Source organism: Contarinia nasturtii, unplaced genomic scaffold, assembly GCF_009176525.2.
Source record: "Contarinia nasturtii isolate CC-2019 unplaced genomic scaffold, AAFC_CNas_1.1 Cnas_scaffold_928, whole genome shotgun sequence".
NCBI classification, from domain to species: domain Eukaryota; kingdom Metazoa; phylum Arthropoda; class Insecta; order Diptera; family Cecidomyiidae; genus Contarinia; species Contarinia nasturtii.
In genome coordinates this window covers 1608061-1628083 of record NW_022198275.1, presented here as the reverse complement: position 1 = coordinate 1628083, position 20023 = coordinate 1608061, and the positions used below count along the sequence as shown (strand labels likewise).

Sequence of the window (20023 nt, the reverse complement as noted above, 5' to 3'; positions counted from 1 at the left end):
TGATTCGATCATTTTACACTTTGGCTAAAAACTTTCAATGAATGAAAGATTTCAAATGTTGTTTACGCTGCACATTTCATCAACAAATCAATTGAAACGGAAACGTGTGAAATATTTTTACGACGGTGATTCAGCGGCGTAACAGCCCATCCATGTCATGAAACAATGATATGTGTGCGATGAATGAAAAGCAAGACGTCATTTACAATCATAAAAGTCATACGCATTTCATTTTAAATGCGCTTTACATCGCGCATTCACATATTCATTCATGAAAATTCATTTTCGTAAGTTATCACGAAAGAAAAAAGCTTTGCGATTGATTCAAAATCCGTGAGCGGTGTAACTTGAAGAATTACAGCTTGAAAGAGTGAAACTTTGGCTTGATGCCAAATGCTGATTATGCATTGCCAAAAAAATGCTACGAACGGATTTTACCCAATTTCTACGCTTCATTTGTGGAATCGTTCACCGGGTCACCTGAGTTGACACTTCTGCAAAGATTTATGACACTCGACGTATTTAAGAAAATTAGGGCGTTTCCGAACATTGTAACAACGTTGATGACTGTCAACCATGAGATTTTTACGATAATTTGACAAAAAAGAGACATTTTTAATGAGACGTAAAGGAGCAAGTACGACGTTTCCCCCTTTGCTAAGCGAAATAAATCCGATATGCGGCGCTGATTTAAATGTCACTCTATGTCATTCCACAATGATACATTTTTTGACTTGACAATATATAAGCTCTTCATTCAACATGCATAATTTTTGAACGGTCGAGTAAAAAAAAGAAACATATCATAAAATATTCTTCTTACGTTTATTTTAAATTTATTTGTTTAAAAATAACAATAATTTCAATTTTTTTTTTCATAGATTGAACAAGAATCTAATGTAAAAAGTAATACCAATGCGACACCTACCGTTAAAATAGAAAAGGAAACTTATTTGGAATTGTAACATTTTGGTCCGCCATAACAGCATCTTCGTTTTGCTTCTCTGTGATTGGTCAAGTAAAACGAAGATGCTGTCATGGTGGACAAAAATGCTACAATGGATACCAACTAAGTTTCTTTTTGCATTTTTACGGTAGGTGTCGCATTGTCATTACTATTTACATTGGATTCTTATTTAATCGATGAAACATTTTTTGTTGAAATTATTGTAATTTATAAACAAATTAATTTTTTTATAAAAAAAAAATTTAATAAATTTTTTAATGAAAAATGTTAGAAAAATATTTTATGACATGTTTTTTTTTCAACGATTCAATAATTATGAATGTGTATGCATTTTAAATGAAGAGCTTATATATTGTCAAGCCAAAAAAGTATTATTGTGAAATGACAGAGTGACATTTACATCAGCGCCGTATATCGAATTAATTTCGCTTGGCATAGGGGGAAATATTTTGACAGATAGTACTCGATCCTTTAAACAAAGAAATCGTTCAACAGCTGGCTTATTTTTACAAAGTACAGTATTGAGATTTGATGTAGCCTTTCAAAACGGTTTCCGCAATTGTAAACATTAGTTCACGATCAATGTCAGGATCAATATGGAGAAATTCATGAACATTCATTCATGTATCGTTTCGTAATAAACGAGATCTAAGACAATCTAAAAATACCACATCAATCGGCTCAATTTGCTCGCGCTCGATTTTTATGAGCTCGATAGGAAAATAGACACTTCACAGGATCTTGCACGCGAAAATATGCGAAGTCAAAATAATCAAAACGGTTTAACGTGTCTGCTAAAACAACAAAAGCCAACGCAAAGCGATCGCTTATCTTTATGTTTGCTTTTTCTGAATTCAATTTTAATTAAAGATCGCGACTTTGTACTCGGAATATTCTCTTTCAGCTTTCGTTCGATGATGACGGTGGAATTCCATCAAATATTTAGCCGCGACGGAAAAGTCCATAATCCGTAGCATATAAATAATATGTTTATAAATATCGACACATTCCATCGGTTGGTCTGCGTCGATTCGTAGCTACTGATATTGACGGAAAATAATTCATATGAATGAAATAAATTTCGCAGGATAATGAATGAAAATAATAATAATAATTTTTTAATAAACCTTAGTCATTTCAAGAAATTAACCCACAATAGTCAATTTTATATTGACTATACACTTTTTATTGCTGTTTTATTCAGAGACGGTGACTCAAAATTCTCACTGTCACCGCCTCGTCAAAATGAACAAAAACGGCATTTTTACTAACTTTGCCAATTGCATTACGAGTGATTCATTATTTTTTGCTCGCAAAATGAACATCAGGGGAATCCCTGATGATGATCAAAGAACTCGATAATCATTGAAGTTTCAAAGTATGGTTTCAATAAAATCAAAAGTAATGTGTATAAAACAAAGTGCAATTTTCAATGCAAACAGTTAATTCGAAGGATGTTGCTGGCAATTTGCGAATTCATTTAAAGGATACATGCTGGTTGATAGATTGATTGGTTTTCCCTATTAATGTGGAATTCGCATGAAAAAATAAGAAAAATCAACAATGAAAAAAAAAAACAATTTGCCAAACATATGTTCGCATACTTTCCCGCGCTCGTGTGCATTCCCATTCGCTATACCATTATTTTGGCATGAAATATTCCGCAGCTCAAGTTTCATTCGCTTTTGAATATTCGCAAGTGTGCCCCACATCATCGCACCAAAAAACAACAACAAACAAACAAACAAAACGGCTCACACTTCTACATCGTGCACATAACGGTCGTTTGTTGAAAAATTACCGACTCCCAATAAGCTTTCGCTTTAAAAAAAATTGTTTGTTGCTTCGATCGTTATTGTTCGGCTGCGGAGGAATTTTTCTTTTCGCCGTTATTTTTAAAGTATCGGCAAAATGAGCGTCACCGAAATTTTTTCCGTGAGTATGTTGCGCGCGCGGTTATTTTTCGTCGCGACGGCGTCATCAACTGAATGTATGTATAGAAGTGGCGGCTTTCCCATTCTTATATCATTCAATGAAACTGCGCTACCAGTCTCATTCGCATCAGATTATCGCTTCGAGCAACAAGTAAAACTCAACAAACTTAGAGCAACTTAGAGAATTATATTCGCGCGCATCTTAATCTATAGATTTTATTTTGCAATTTGTTAGCGGCAAACAGTTTTGAAGTTGCTCAAATTTATTTCCAATTCAAATAAAATTCATTCCGATTCGAGGAGATAAAAGTGAATTACCAAAACACATTTAAAAGAAGAAAAAAAATAATTCAAAATATCAAACTGAAAGAAAATCCAAAAAGGGGTTAGTCCGAGTTTCAGTGTAAAACTAAAAAAGTAAATTAAACAAGACAAAAAACACACATCAATCATAATGGCAGATGTAGATCACGAACTCAGCGCAATCAGATTCGTTGTGGTAAGAGACAATTTTAAAATAAAATGAGAAAGAATAAATTTTGACAAAAAAAAAAGTTCAGACAAAAAGAAAACAATTCGGAACAGAGAGTGTTCTTTCATCACAAATCATCTGTTCGAAAACTTTAAATCGTCAAATCGCACAGTTCATTTTCTCTTTCTAACCGACTGATTCGCAACTCGGTAATGGGAAGACTAAATAAATCTAATTAACTTGAATTAAAGCCGTGATTCTTTGAATAGAGGCGGCCAATGCATTTCGAGCGAATAAACATGTAATATCGTATAAAAGACCGAACGCATGTAAGGTGAAAAATACGATTTGTAATGTGCATAAATTACTTTGATTGAATGTGTGTAGTATTTATTTTGTAACGGCGACCGTGCGTGCATAAACTGAACGATTCAATTATTTTTATATTTGTGGAATATTTTGTTATTTTTTTATAATTTCAAATGTTTCTTCGTATTTTTCGAATTCATTTCCCGATCGATTTACATTTGTTTGTTTCTTTTTTTCTTGCTGTTGTGAGAAATTGATGTTTGTGAATTTGCTTTTCCTTCATAATAATAATTTTGCGAAATTGCCGACAATTTTTTTCTCTCTTGTCATTTCGGAACAGGATAATAAAATTAAAATTTTTATTACCAGAAGATGTTTCGATTTTCATGGCGCAGAACGTCGCAACCGTCTTGAATTGAGTGTATTTCGATGAGCCTCGAAAAATTTTCAATGTCAATTTCAGTCGTGTCACAGAATCTGTGGTCGGGCAGTAGAAGAGCAAAATATGCGGATGTATAAGAAAGTAGTGTCGTCGCAACATAAAATCTACTTAACAGCATCGTTCGAATGATTCAATATGAGCGCAAATCGAAGCGCATTTTTGTGAATGTGCCAACATCAGAAGAGAGAAAAAAACAAATGATGCAGCCATTTGACAGAGACTTCGAGACTTTTGACTTATACGTTTATCTATCGGAATCAAGTGAACTTGAAGCGGTGTCGGTAGCGACGTCAATCAATCACATTTTAGGCGCAATAAATTCTCATTCATGTGTAAAGTGTGGCCGTTAAAAACAACGGCGTTTATTGGGCAATTAATTAGCAAAAAAATGATACATTCCATTACTCAGATTTTAACCTAATTAAATTGCGACTGCCCACATTACGAACTAGATCTCGAGACGAGGCGATGAAGAAGTGCTGCTTGCCAACACCTCTGCACGAGGAAATCGACAACACCGCAGTAAAAAACACACCGCTGGCTCACACACATTCATTGAAATTAAATAAAACAACAACAACTAAGATTTTAATTCATCGCGAATTCTCGATTTTTGTCGTTTTTTTTCATGTTTTCTTTTTCATTTCGCAATTTATTCAAAATATTCAAAAGAATTGTCGGCATTTTTGCAGATTTAATTAAGTTTGCAAACAAAGCATATGGTAGCATGAGCAGAAGTTTATTCGATAATTAAAGGGAAATAGTTTTTTTTACATCCGTCACATGAACATATCAATTTCTGCTCATATGAATAAAAGTTTGTATAATTGAGCGCACGCGAATTTCAAAAATCAAGTAATATGCAGTGCGACACATTCATAATTTATATAAATGAATTTGATACAGATCTAATGATATGAGAATGCATTATCGTTGTTGTTTGCCATGGTTATCGGTCGAATCGAATATGTAATTTTATTGAATCATTTTCTTTCTCTTTTACGTCGCTCATTTCCATTGTTTGGATTTCTTTTGTCTATTTAATCTTTTTCACAATGCATCGGTCTATTTGCGTTACAATGCATCAACGAACCAAGAAACCAAAACACAAATGAAGAAATAACACAATTCCGATAGTTTATTGAGATAATGGACAAGAGATAGGTCCAAAGACCCTGAAATTATAACATGTAACGATATTTATCTATTGAAATTTCCGCATTTCGTAACAAGATCGCCATTCACTGACTAAAGTGGCATTTGATAACACTTTAGTTCATCATCACCACTATTTTCATTTCTCAAGTCATTTTTATCAAACGATATTCACAATTTAATGATCAGAAAATATATGATTTCAGTTTGTGGAAATGCTCGACGAATTTCAAATATTTTCTTTTCGTATATCAAACATTTAATTGTGGGCCAAAATGCATTGTTAAAGATATGTAATCGTTTAACTTATTTCAATCAAGATTAATCAATCAATTTTGGCTAAATCAGCCAAATTCGATAAACACGTTGAATTTAATTTTTGGCAATGTGCCAACATTCAATTTGTTTAATGATTTGCTGATTCGAATAACTTATAAGTTGCTGAAAAGGCGCCACACATGGCATTGTCGTGGAGATTGACAGTTTGGGAGACAGTATTTTCCCATTACCGTTTTTAGAAAACGGGAAAAACTGTGTCTTTACAACCAATTCAAAATTCAAATTCATATCTCATATGCAAGATGCCATTTGATAGTCTTTATCATCTTCTTCTTCTTTTTCATTCTTTTTGTTCAAACGTTTGTAATGCGATAAAAATTCCATAAATATAATGCTAATTAATGGCACAAAACGGCAACGAAAAGTTACAAACTCAAACAATTAATTTCTCTGCACTTGTTCATATTGCCATTGTGTATTCTTGCGGATAGAAAGAAAAACCAAACATTTTCCCACAATACATACAACAACAAATTTCTCTTTCAGTCTGTTTCTGAATCGACAACAACAACAAAGATTTTCTCATTTTTAATAACAATGTTTGGAGAAAAAAAAATTAATTAACATTATTTAAATTTACGCGCTCGAATCGTGTATCACGTTGCTTGTGAACGCTGTGTTACCGTATCCAAATGAGATTCTCAGACAGTATACAGATATCGAAAGTACTTTGTTTGTATATGGCCAGTTTCACATGCTGTTTGTTTAGACGCACACTAAAATTAACAACCACAAATCATTCAGGACGATAAAAAGACAAATCAAAACAGATCAGTCTGGCTGCTCGACTCGAACAGAGAGAACATTCGAGTGACCAAAATCCAAAAATAATTTGAATATCATTTCAGTGTTTGCATTTTGCGTTTTAATTCAAACCACCTTGAACACTTAGACTTTGTATTATCGAGCGAAAAACTGTTCATATTAGATTTAATAATTTGAAAACGAAGGAAATTCAATTGTTGTTTATTTTGCAAAAATAGGATTCGCCCTTGTCGTCCAAAGTCGCAATGTTCAACCAATCATCGAATGCTCATCAACAATCTCAACTGTTGAATCCGTTCACAAATGCCAACGCAGAACGGGGAGCTCCACGTCCAAAATTTAGTAAAGAAGAATATGGAAGGTGAGTAAATTGTGACTTGTTGCACCATAAAAACAATTTATTTAACAATTTATTTATGTTCATTTAATAATTAAGACCGGTGGCAGGTAGCTTAACTGAGGCGCGTGGCCAAAAAGCAAATATTCATGTATGCAAAGATATGTTAGAATTGTGTCAAATCATCAATTCCGAAGGCTATTCACACGACAAAGAGCATCCAAAATTGAAAGTGATTCTATTTGGTGAACTATTTAATGTGAGTCCAATTGAATTGTTTGAAATCAAATGAATTTTCATGATTTTGTATTATTTTCAAATAGATTTACACATGTATAAATGACAAACTTGTTGGACTGCTGTTGAGAGCAAGAAAGCACAAATTTATTGATTTTGAAGGGGAAATGTTGTTCCAGCGCAGAGATGATGATGTGCCGATTTTTATGATAAAAACGGTTGAAGAAATCAAAAAAATTCTGGAGGAAAAAATCGAAGAAGTACGAAGAAGCGCCAGCCCAAATCCACAAGCCACCAATATTTTAATAAAATAAGCAACACAAACTAAATAATAAATCTCGAACATTTACTGTCTATCTCAACTTTATTCACATACAAAACATCCCAATTATTTGATGAAGAACACAACAACAAAAGAAAAATCCATTATTATGTGTATCGATAAGGAACAAAATCACGAAAACACACACACACACAAAACAAATCATACCATTCGACGCGAAACAATGTTACTCGAATGTAAATATTATCTAATAATTAGATTTATAACTGCAATTTTGAGTTCTTTATTATCATTTTCTTTTCTCATATTCAAAATAATTTCTATACTTTTATGTGCAAACATTTATTTTTCTTTTCTTCTTCTTCTTCTTTTTCATATGTATGATTCTTTGTTGTTTTTTCTGTTTTATCATAAACAGTATTGTATGTTTAAAAGTTATGTGTAGCATAGAATTATAAGACTCAGTGCACAATGAAAATATATTAGTTATGAATCGAAAAAATTGGAATGTTTTCTTTATTAGTATTCGTTGCAAAAAAAATTAAAGGAAAGTCTATTTTTATGATAACATATTTCGATGATTATTACGTAATTCTAATGCGCAAATGATAACTTTCAAAATTAATCGAGATAAATAATTTTCCATGAATTTGTGCAGTTCGACTTTCTTGTGTGTGCATCAATAAATGGGTTGTTATGTAACTTGTCCGTCTTCATGTTCTTTTCTCGCTTTTGTGTTTGTTTAATCGATGAATATTACTTTTGAATTGAAAAATCTTTTCAATTCGACCTACATAAATTTTCAGTGTATGTATTTTGGATAGATATCCATCCGAGATATTTTAGAATATCTGGATATTTAAAGCAACTGCACAGGGTCAGAGCTGTGTGCGTCTCACATATAATCTACGGTATGTCGCTACACGAAAAATACAGACACAGTGTGACTGTGTACGTGCGGCACTTGATACACATATACGTAGCGACCTACCGTAGATTCTATTTGCGACGCAAACAGCTCTGGCGCTGTGCAGTTGCGTTGAATATTCAGATATTCTAAAATATCTCGGATGGATATCCATCCGAAATACATAGACTGTAAATTTTCATGTATATTTTTTTTACTAAAATGAAATAGAAAAAAACGTTTGTGTGAAGAGTGTCTTTTATTAATTTATTTTACTTTACATAACATTAAATTACAAGAAAAATTGTTTACTGACAAATTCAATTTGCTAATTGAAAGTTAAAATTTGTGATTACTTTGGTGTCATTCTCTTAGGTTGTAAGTAATATGAATTGCAATAGCACTGTTTTGCTTCCATTCATTAGCGCCAGAAAATGTTATTTTTTGGTCCAATTTTTCGAAAACAAATTTCCACATTTAGATTTTTAAATGGTGTTGTATATATGTTTGTATTTATTGCATGTATTGTCGAGATTTGTGTAGTGTGCAAAATGTTCATGATTTCTTGGCAACCACAGCAGAAATGGCTTCTGAAACTTCGGAAAAAATTGCATCCACGTCTCGTTCGCCGTCGACCTGAAAACGTAATTCCGAAATGAATTCAAAATGAATACGAAAAACATTGCTGGAAAAAAGTGAAACTAACCCGTTTGGTTTGTGATGGGTATTGACTTAAAATTTCGTCGGTGTTTTTGATGAAGGTTTCAATGCGATTCTTAATTGTGGCTTCATTATCATCGGCACGCTTTTCAACCGATTCAGCAGCCCGTTTCAAAATACGCGATACCATTGTTTCCTATTTGATGGACCAGAACAACAGACGAAAATAGTCATTTTAAAACTGAAAATTGTTTTTTAATTTAAAAAATTAACTAAATTACCGGTTTACATTCAAGTGAGATGATCAAATCGACTGGAGCAATTGATTTTTCAAACGCAACACCTTGCGATTTTTCACGAGGATATCTGTTTGGCAAAATATGTTTATAAATTGTCTAAGTCAATATTTAAAGTATTAAAAAAGTGATGGAAATAAAAAAAAATACTAACCCGTCAATCAAAAAACCTTTCGATTTACCGAGAGCTTCTTTCATTGCCTTTTGCAACAAGTCCAAAACTTCTTGGTTTGGTACGAGGTCCCCGCGTTTCATGATTTCCGACAATTCTTTACCTTTATCGGTGCCAGCAGCGACTTCGGCTCTCAACAAATCACCCGTGCTGAAATGGCTAAAGCCGAATTTCTCCACAATTTTGGCGCATTGCGTCCCTTTGCCACTTCCTGGTCCGCCCAAAATCCATATAACTGGAACATTGTCACTGCTTGCCTACAATTACAAATGGAATTCATTATTGAGCATTTGTACGAATCAGTCATTTCAAATTGCGTCAATTTTCGTTAGTTGCCATGGGTTTAATATTTAATTTTTACTCAAGCTCAGTATTTTATACGTTCGAAGCTGACTACGTTCATATCAGACAGAAAATGACAGTAAACCAACTTACAGATGGCACTGGAACGGGTTGAAATGTGCTATCCGATTGGTTGCTTTGTTCGGATTGTAAAATTTGTAATTGTTTCTTTAGGATCGCCTCGCGTTCCATTGCCATTTGATGACAAGCGAATAGCTAAAACAATGATTTATTTTTCACTCAAGTTCAATGCATTCCGCATATATGCTTATTTGCGACGACACAATTAGAAATGATTGGCATTTTATGAAATATCTCATTAAACACAGTAGAGTTCCAGCTGTTAGTTGCTGTGACCAGAGTGGAGATAGAGCAAATTGAGCAATATTTTTTCTTGCTTTCGGTGACACATTTCGAAGGTTATATTTTCGTTTGTTCATTTTTGCAAATGATTTTTAGCGGGTGAACGATGACGTTTTTCACAAAATAGAATTTAATTTTAGATTATTACATTGGCTAACAACGGTCATCGTTTGCCTCGAATCACAACGAATTCATATTTTGGCCACTGAATACAATGAATCTTCTGTGCGAATTATAACGAGCGGCTCACTAGATTGAACGCGAACGCAAAAATGTCGACATTGAATTCATATAGTGACATTCTGATTGAATATTTCAATTTCCAAGGTAGGCGGATGTTCTCGCGCGCACGAGAAAAAATAATTATTTCGCTTGACAGCATCAAAGTAAATTCACATTTATGTAATCATCTTTTGTGTGAAAATGAACGGATTTCGACTATTTGACTTTTGAAACTTAATCATTCGAGAGAAAAAATTCGACGAAAATAGTTTCGCACGAAAAAGAAACTCCGTTTCGCAACCGAAAATAGCTTATGTTTAGATAAAGTCGTCTTTTAATCAACAAACTTTATCGCCTTTTCTTTTGCTTCTTTAAATATTCTGCTCATCACATGATTCCAATTAAAATTTACTCCGATTTGAAAGTCAGTCAAAGTTCACATTAGCAAATTGGTTCATTTTATTAAAAAGCTATAAAAATTGATGAAATTTGTTCATTTTTCTATGCGATTATATTTTACACTCACCATGATGATTATGAAGAAGAATTTCTTGCCAAACAACTGAAGTAAAGAATATAATAAAACCACAGAATGTTTGATTCCTGTAGATGAGAGAAAATTCAATTTTTTTCAGTATTATGTCACCAGAAAAAGAGATTAACTGCACGATAATCCTTTTTGAAAACAAAAAATCGATTTCTTGAAAATTGCCTACCCCAAGGACACAAGTCGTTGGACGTTGTTGGCGAATTTCCTTTCAATTTGAAATTTTAAGCTCACCAATTTAATGTTTGCGGTTATCGTGCCACAACAAACAAAATCGTACTGAACGTAATATATTCACAACACGCACTCTATCTCTCTCTCAGCTCAGCACATAGAATCACATCACATGCTTGATTTTTCATTTATAAAAAGCCAAACAAACCAGCCACATCGAGAATACTTTTGATTTCGTTGTTGTTCTGGCATTGTGTGTATATTTTTCACATGACTTTGTTTTGACAGTCAGCACATAGTGCACACATGCGCAACAGAAAGCTAGTAAAGCATAAACAAATCGCATATTGTTGTTGTACGAAATATATCGACGAAAAAAAACAACGAGCAAACCGATAAGCATTGATGATTTCGAGTTGAATTAAATGCAATTTTCACTCAATCAGTTAAAAAATTGCTCATTTTTGAGTGTTTTGTTAGTTTGACAAGAGTTTCAGCGGTAAATTGAAATTTCAAAAGAAAACTAAACATTTTTTTTCCATCATGTGCATATAATTTCGTATTTTATGTTGAAAGATTTGGTTTAAACTATCATTTTTCCATTTAAGAAGCATTTTCGAAACGGAAAATTTGCCAAACATAGTGTGAACGGGAATTTTTTGGTCTTTGTTTACAAGTTCCATCGCATAGCAAAGAGACATTTTGGGACAACGGCGTGTTTACAATCATATCCGATGGTGTCGCTATGTGTATGTGAACCATTTGAAAGAATCATGTCAGTCAAATATGTACCTTTCCTTGAAACACAACCTGCACACATAGATGCAAAGACCGTCAAAAATTCACATAGTTTCGCGTAGTTTGTCTGCGATCAGATTTTATGCAATCTGCTCAAAAACACGATAAAAACAAGTTGTTTCCATTCAATATGTGTTGTGTACAGTCATTTTTTCGATTGAAAATGACACAAATGTAAAATATCCGCCATCGATTTTAATTAAGAACATTGAATTGTTTGTTGATTTTTTTTATCCAAAACAAAGAAGAAAGAAGATCTGAAGTGAATGTGATCGTGTCGTTGTTGTTTTTTTTTTATCATCATCATTTTATTAATTTTGTAAGCAAAATGTGCATTTGAAATGATTTTATGTTTAAATCGATAAAAATTTTGCTTCGATCGAATTGTTTATTAACAAATACACTGGTGACGACATGACATCAATAATCATAATAATTAATATGACAATTGACATTTGGTGTATTTAAATCGATTTGAAATTCCGTGCATCTGTTTTATATAGTATAGACCAGAAATATAAATATTAACTGGGCGTAGGAATGACAGTCATGGCGAAGGTCATTAGCAGCGCGGAAATATGTGAGAATGCGAAAATGGCTCGCGATATGGCACTAGCCGGTGAGTTATATACTAGTTCATAAAACCAATTCGGATTTATAGAGCAATGACACCAAAAATATATGTCACATTGTTTGTCGCATGTAGGAAACTATGACGGTGCGAGCATTTATTATGAAGCTTTAATACCATCACTACAACGATTTACAGCTAACATAAATGATCCAATGCGAAAAGGAAAATGGACGATGGTATGAGATTGGAGGCGTGGGGGGTCGATATCCATACATGACTTCCTAATCGAATACGATTTATTGATTTTTCTAGGTTCAACAGCAAATAAATAAAGAATATCAACAAATGAAATCGATACAAAAGGAGCTAACCGAAATGACAATGGATTTGCACAATGCACCGCTATTTCGTCGCCTGCCCACAAAAAGCACAGATGAATACAAAGATCCGGCCGCGTGGTTTCGACCTGATCCTGATGTTTGGTCACCACCACCGCACCATGATCCAGATGTATTTGCACCTCCGATTGATCGGTTCGTTATACATTCCATTTTGGCCGATTTTGGCACAATTGAGTTGGAAAAGTCTTATGAATAAATCCGTTTTTATTTACAGTCGACCACAACAACAACAACGGCCGAGCGCAAATCGAAAGACAGATAATCGTAAAGGGCCACAGTCAAAATCATCGGCATCGTCAAAGGGTGGTAAAAAAGGCAGCGCATCAAGTCAACCGAATACGGGACGAAAGAGGCCCACTGCAAATGGAAATACGGAATCTAGTCAAGCAAAAGATGAAGAAAACAAGGAGGAAGAGCAAGTCGAAGAAGAAAAGAGATTCGAAGCATCAAATCATATGGATGGTGATCTTGTGGATGTTTTAGGTAAATAAAGTCTTTTATTTGCATTTACATAACACTAATTGAGGTTTTTCGTAACGCGCTGAAACAGAGCGTGATATTTTACAGAAAAATCCCAATATTAGATGGGATGATATCGCAGACTTAAGTGAAGCCAAACGACTGTTAGAGGAGGCCGTTGTTCTTCCAATGTGGATGCCCGATTATTTTAAGGTGAGTTCAATGACCATGAACTATTCAATTTGTACTAAATGTTATCATTAAAGGGTATTCGACGTCCATGGAAAGGTGTATTAATGGTCGGACCTCCCGGAACGGGAAAAACGATGTTAGCCAAAGCGGTTGCAACCGAATGTGGCACAACATTTTTTAATGTATCATCGTCCACATTGACTTCCAAATATCGTGGTGAATCAGAGAAAATGGTTCGATTATTATTTGAAATGGCACGATTTTATGCGCCAAGCACTATATTTATCGATGAAATTGATTCATTGTGTTCGCGGCGTGGTTCAGAATCAGAACACGAGGCATCGAGACGCGTTAAATCTGAACTGCTTGTACAGATGGATGGCGTTGGCAGTGAAGAGGCCAACAAAGTTGTGATGGTGTTGGCAGCAACCAATTTTCCATGGGTAACATTAAAAATTAAGTCTTCTACAATGGATAAATTTGAAGAATTTTTGTATTTTTTAGGATATTGATGAGGCGTTGAGACGTCGTCTTGAGAAACGTATTTACATTCCCTTGCCAACTGATGAAGGCCGCGAAGCCCTTTTAAAAATCAATTTGCGCGAAGTGAAACTGGACCCAAGTGTTGATTTAAAAAGTATTTCACGGAAGCTACAAGGTTACTCAGGTGCTGATATTACAAATGTGTGTCGTGATGCTAGTATGATGTCGATGCGACGTAAAATTGCCGGTTTAAAACCGGAGCAAATTCGACAATTGGCCACCGAAGAAGTTGATTTACCGGTTTCAACGCAAGATTTTAGTGAAGCCATTAGTAAATGCAACAAAAGTGTCTCAAAACAAGATTTAGAAAAGTATGAAAGATGGATGCGAGAATTCGGTTCATCCTGATAAAAACCATTCAACCACAACCTAGAGAGGGAGACACAGAGATAATAACCGAAAACAAAAGACAATTTTATTCGGAACAATCTTTAAAATTTAATTCTAACATTGATTTTTAACGCGTTAAGAAAACGAATCGTATAATGCCTGCGTAAATGCCTATTAATGGTGAACATACACACACACACAAACATACATAAACATTTTATATTATTATTTATCCAAACGGTGATTAACTTTATTTTTTTTAAACGTCTGAACAACATATTGAAAACAAAAACATTTGCTCACTAAATAACCCAAATAAACAACAACATTAAATATATCAATTGTACGAAATATCTATTCTAATTTAAGCTTTAAAACAAAATAATTTCAATTAAATCTCCAAATATATACATAAAATACTAAAAACGGTGATTTTCGTTTATTTAATTTTTCCTAATATTTTAAAATAGCTCTTTCAATATCACGGTTTCATCTATTCAGAATATTGGCGATAAGCGATAAATTCAAAGGTAAGTTATTGAGATTGGCGCCACATCGTCTTCAATTTCCATATATGCCAAAACTGACCGTGGGCGCTCAATGTGTTGTTTTTATTTCTCATCGTGAACTGAGTGTTTTGATGAAAACTCCTACGGAATCAATCAAATAAGATTCATGAAAAAATGTATTCATGGCTATTGCATTTTTAAAAATAAATCAATTTCTTTAATATGTTATCAGCATCAGAGCATTATTTTCTTTTTAATTGACATTTGATATGTTTGTAATTAAATGATTTCAAAATAAGCTGATGAAATACTTATTTGATATTTCCAGAAATTCCAGAACGATCGTGAACCGTCCCTTTTTTTCTAGTGGTTATTTCGACCATAAAATATACAATTTCATTGTTTTTGCTTTACTGTCGTTTCCTCTAAATATTTTTATTAATTCGTATATTAAAGAATTGTGTTGTTAATTTAACGAGACCGACCATTTGTTTCTTCTAATAAGCTCAAACATGAATAGCTTGACTTGAATAACATGTAATTTCGTAAGATTGTGACATCATCTTTTTTATCGCATGCAATACAGCCCCAAACTCTCGTATAATGGCTGTATTTTGACATTTTGTTATACAAAATGTTTGTACGTGTATGAATGTATTGGTGAGGTGTACGTGTTTGGTAACACATCTAGTCACAATGAATTTCACATTGAACTGTCATCGTGAACAAAAGAAACGAAAAAAAATAGAGACGAACGAACAAACCAATTCATACCGAATGCATGTTTCGACGTTTGTTGTTCACCCAAAATTTCGTATATAAATATTGTTTGTGTGGTGGAAGACGCATACATAAGTTTTTCCAATTCGTTGTCGTCGACGTCGCCTGGATATTCTGTCAGCACAGCAACGGACTTCGAAAACACAAAACAAGGAAATATAATACGAAACCTGTTACATAGTTTACATCATGCAAATTTTCTAGCGTGAATTGTGTGTTTTATGGTGGTTCGATGAAAGGATTTTGATTAGAAATAATATTCAACTCATATGGAATAGACGACAGTAAAAGTTTTACAAGTGAAAGTGACATAAGATGTTATAATATCACCATTTCATAATTGAATAATAATTTTTAACATATTGAATTATTTTCTGTTGATTTTTTTGTTTACGTGCAATTGTCGAACATTTTTAAGTTAATTAATATTTCAAACAGCAAAACAAAGAAACCCATTACGTTTGTGTGTCGTTCACATATTGAGAAAGAAAAAATAAACAAACAAGATGTCTTTGATGACAAGCGAAATTCCATCGTATAGCGAGACCATGGTGATAACAGAAAGTAACAAACGGAAATTTGATGAAATCGATGCAGTATTGAAAAAGTGCAAACTTGATTCGCCAACTAGCACATCAACATTCGTAGACGAACAATCAAATTCAATACTAACGGACGTTACCGACGACAATGAGTCACTCGCTTCATCTGATCATAGTAGCGATAAACGAATGACATTTGCCACCGCAACTATTTCCGATAATTGTGATAATAACATTGCGAAAGATGAACAGTCACCAAGTGAAGCCATCATGTGTCCAATGTATGGACAAACGGTGAATCGACGTGAATTTAGACGGGCCGGACCCTATATAATTGGCCTGAAACTGGGACATAGTCCAGTCGATAGCATTGTACAGTATTTAGCAAAAAAAGAAAATACCAACGAATTTGTGCAGCTCAAGGTACGTTTCCATTTATGACGTGTATGTCACATACGTATTTTGTACTTTGTACAAAGTAAACAAAATTCGAATTGCATTTATATTGGACACGTGATAATTTATTTAACACATTTATTATTATTTATTTATTCATTCGCACACAGATCTTAATGTTGAACAATAACACAGCGAATGAAAAGTTACAACTGGACGAACGACAGGGTAAAATGCTTTTACATACGGAGTTCTCATTACTGTCATTGCTACAAAATGAAAATGGTGTAATTCAACAGCATGGACTATTTAGTGTGAGTTTTCAATTTAATATATGCAAATGACTCAACAAAAATACAGTACATTTTATTTTTTATGCATTTTAAATGGTTTTTTGTCGATTTTTTTTTTAACAATTAGGATGTTGCACACGAAGAAGTGTTGGCCGATAATGGTAGCAACAATAATTTCTACACGGGATCAATGAGAAAACGACTGATTTTAGTATTAGACTGTGTGACCCCGCACGATTTTGAGTGAGTAACACGGCCGCTGCCGCCGCCACCTTTAATCATCATCAGACGATGAATTACCGTAATTTTATTTTTATTTGCGTTTTTGTATTGTTCTATTTCAGTCCACAATCATCAGCGCTTGTGAATTTGCAGCAGTATTTAATTAATCGCAAAAAATTGACAGAAATTGAGGCGTTGACAATCTTTTATGAGATTATTTCGGTTGTGGAAAATTTGCACACCAAAAATATTATCCATCGTGACCTGAAATTGGGAAATATTGTACTTAACAAACAAACCAACAAAATTACCATTACAAACTTTTGTTTGGGAAAATATTTGCTAAATGAAAACGATTTGCTGTACGATCAACGCGGATCACCAGCCTACATAGCACCCGATGTGCTGAGTGGCAAGCCATACAAAGGCAAACCGTCTGATATGTGGGCTCTGGGTGTTGTCTTATTCATGATGCTTTATCGCCAATTTCCATTTTTTGAATCCACGCCAGCTGCGCTATTCAAAAAAATCAAAGCGGCTGAATACTTCATTCCAATGTATGCAAAACGGGATTTTTTTTCTTCAAAATTTCGACGTCCAAACTATAATTTGCTTTTGTTAAATTTGCAGGAATTGTGAAATATCCAAGGCCACTGAAGGAATTATAAAGGGTCTACTTCAATTGAATCCCGCGAAACGATTGACAGCAACTCAAGTTCGTGAACAATTGAAAGCGATTATTGATTCTCACAATGGTGTAGGGAATACTGATCACTTAGTACCTGAGATGAACCAAACCAACGACAACAATGTTGCTCATTATCCAACGCCACCAGAAACATCCCACAAAGTCAAATGGAGAAATGTAAATTGCATTTTTACTCAATCCAACTTTTAAACCATGAATGAATCTTATTATATTTTTCACTCATTCCACAGACTCAAACTGCAAGTGATCAGGTCGTACCAACAATGACAACATCAAACCCACCATCGATACCCGTATCGCGGAAACGACGAAGATCTTCTGATAAATTGTTGAATGATATATCGCAACGTGGAATATCGGTGCAACATGTTGCAAGTGATGCACGTCACCTGAACGCCAACGATATAACTCGTTTGCAGCACCTGTTTCGTTCGAATCGAAATATTCCGACAAGATTAAGCGCAGCAACAATAACATCATCTTCTACCGCTTCAAATACAACGAGTGATCAAAATCGTTCACCAAGCATTGCAATGCTTCGTCGACTGCGAGATGTACAAAATAACAACAACAATATAAATCGATCAAATCGTACGATTCCACAAAATGTTTCCCGTATTATTGAAAGACCATTATCTTTGCAGCAACAGCAGCAAACAAATGCATCGAATACAAGTTGGCAGTTTCTACGTATTGGCAATCCAACATTGGGTGAATTGTATCGTTGTGCTGTGGCATCGTCACAGTCACGTAACCAACAAACGTCTGGTGTAAATCGACAAAACGATCAGGTGCGCTTGATTCGGCGCATACGAAGAGCATGGTCAACAAATACAAACAACCAAACAAATGGCCATGGTGGCCGATAATTACCAAAGAACACACGCACGCACATCCATACATTTTGGTTTAACATTATCAGTAGTAAAATAGTATATATTTAACAACTGTTTAGCAAAAAAATATTATCCAATTCGATTTTTTTATCATTGCTCATACTTCTTCATTTTTTTTAAACTTTAGCTTTGTATTTAAAATGTGTTGTATAATATTTTTTTACCGTCGAAAAAGTTCGAATAACCAATAGTCATGGATTTGAATTAAATTCCAAGAATTTGATCGGAAATTCATGACTTAGGACAAAATCTACAACATTTGCTCAAGAAAACAGACTGACAGGCTTTTTCATTCCGACTTTTGTGCGGTTTATTTTTGTTATATTTCATGTGACAATTTTCGGAATAGATTCATGAAAACAGAATAAAAGAATTTTTTTAATTAACCATCACGCGTGTCGCAAAAAGTAAGTATTCGTCCAACTGAAATTCGAGTATATTGGGGGTCTATGTAAACAAAATTGCGATCTATTATCAGTGAACTCTAATTAAATTTTTTAGTGTAATTGATACAAGTGAGTCAGAAATATGATGAGTTAGTGCGTAGAAAAAATTGTGAAAAACAACAAACTTTTAGAGAGCATACAACATAGCATTTGCTGTAGATACGAATTTGAATGTAAAACGGCCCTTTTAGTAAACACATTTTGGCAACACAAACACATAGAAGAAGACACACAAAAACAAACAAACACATAACAAAAAAAAAACAGCAACAACAATTTAATGAGTAAAATAAGAGCAAAATAAATGAGTCTAACGTATATAGTATATCCTTTTGAAAATAGCTCGACATAGAATATAGGCGGATTATTTGTGAAATGAAAAAAAAATTTCAATAATAACAAATTTTACAAATTTTGTTTATAATGTTGCTCACGTCGTCAGTAAATTGTATACAATTTCGTGCTTACTTTTGTATTCACATCCAATTTAACATTATTACAGGAAACAAAAGTTGAAGCAAACAAAAATGTTTTAAGTTCAAAATTTATGTTCAGTGAATTCTTTGATTTTATCGAAGATTTTCTTTCTATTTTCCTATATTTATGCAGTAATTTTTTTTTTGTAGAAAAAAGAAATGAAGTGTTTTATTCATAATTTTTATTGTAATTGACGTTGTGCGTTACCATTTTTTATTGAAGGCAACAGAAACAAAATCATACGTCCTCAAGGAAAAAATTTAAGGGGGGGGTAATTGAAAAAAATCGAGAGGGGTAAGCAAAAAAGTGAAGTGTATTTTGCGAAAAGTGTACCTTTTTCGTTTTTTTTTTTTTTTTTTTTTTGCTCCTCACTTTTTGGGCGAAAATCCCTAGCAAATTTAAAGAATTTTTCCTACGTTGAAAACAAAAGTGAGGAGCAAAAAAAAAAAAAAAGGTCCTCACTTTTTTGGCGAAATTCCCTAGCAAATTTAAAGAATTCTTTGAAAATTTTGAAGGGGTAACACTTCGTCAGG

The 20023-nt window shown here is 33.7% G+C and overlaps 4 protein-coding genes across 7 annotated transcripts; 3 read left to right on the top strand and 1 right to left on the bottom strand.

The window, feature by feature from the left end:
* Positions 1-3014: 3014 nt before the first annotated feature.
* On the top strand, positions 3015-7512 carry LOC116343054 (actin-binding Rho-activating protein). The gene is made up of 4 exons (XM_031770935.1): positions 3015-3400; positions 6602-6744; positions 6820-6979; positions 7044-7512. Exons 1-4 carry the CDS (start codon positions 3356-3358, stop codon positions 7269-7271), a joined length of 576 nt encoding a protein of 191 aa, XP_031626795.1. The 5' UTR covers positions 3015-3355; the 3' UTR covers positions 7272-7512.
* Positions 7513-8387: 875 nt separating this feature from the next.
* LOC116343055 (adenylate kinase isoenzyme 1) lies at positions 8388-11172 on the bottom strand. Of its 4 annotated transcripts, none has more exons than XM_031770936.1 (7): positions 10919-11172; positions 10729-10805; positions 9711-9833; positions 9258-9532; positions 9089-9173; positions 8854-9003; positions 8388-8783 (listed from the first exon to the last, which is right to left on the bottom strand). In XM_031770936.1, exons 2-7 carry the CDS (start codon positions 10729-10731, stop codon positions 8703-8705), a joined length of 717 nt encoding a protein of 238 aa, XP_031626796.1. In that variant the 5' UTR covers positions 10732-10805; positions 10919-11172; the 3' UTR covers positions 8388-8702. The 4 variants fall into 4 exon arrangements, with proteins under 4 accessions (XP_031626796.1, XP_031626797.1, XP_031626798.1 ...); XM_031770937.1 differs by having other exon boundaries at positions 10984-11172; XM_031770938.1 differs by lacking the exon at positions 9711-9833 and having other exon boundaries at positions 10919-11165.
* A 522-nt stretch (positions 11173-11694) lies between these two features.
* Positions 11695-14646, top strand: LOC116342808 (katanin p60 ATPase-containing subunit A-like 1). The gene is made up of 8 exons (XM_031770564.1): positions 11695-12040; positions 12225-12340; positions 12428-12531; positions 12608-12828; positions 12911-13179; positions 13247-13368; positions 13422-13790; positions 13852-14646. The coding sequence occupies exons 2-8, from the start codon at positions 12262-12264 to the stop codon at positions 14236-14238; spliced, it is 1551 nt and encodes a 516-aa protein (XP_031626424.1). The 5' UTR covers positions 11695-12040; positions 12225-12261; the 3' UTR covers positions 14239-14646.
* An 808-nt stretch (positions 14647-15454) lies between these two features.
* LOC116343018 (serine/threonine-protein kinase 40-like) lies at positions 15455-19454 on the top strand. Its single transcript, XM_031770881.1, has 6 exons — positions 15455-16474; positions 16618-16761; positions 16868-16983; positions 17085-17519; positions 17593-17827; positions 17902-19454. Exons 1-6 carry the CDS (start codon positions 16016-16018, stop codon positions 18538-18540), a joined length of 2028 nt encoding a protein of 675 aa, XP_031626741.1. The 5' UTR covers positions 15455-16015; the 3' UTR covers positions 18541-19454.
* Positions 19455-20023: the final 569 nt, after the last annotated feature.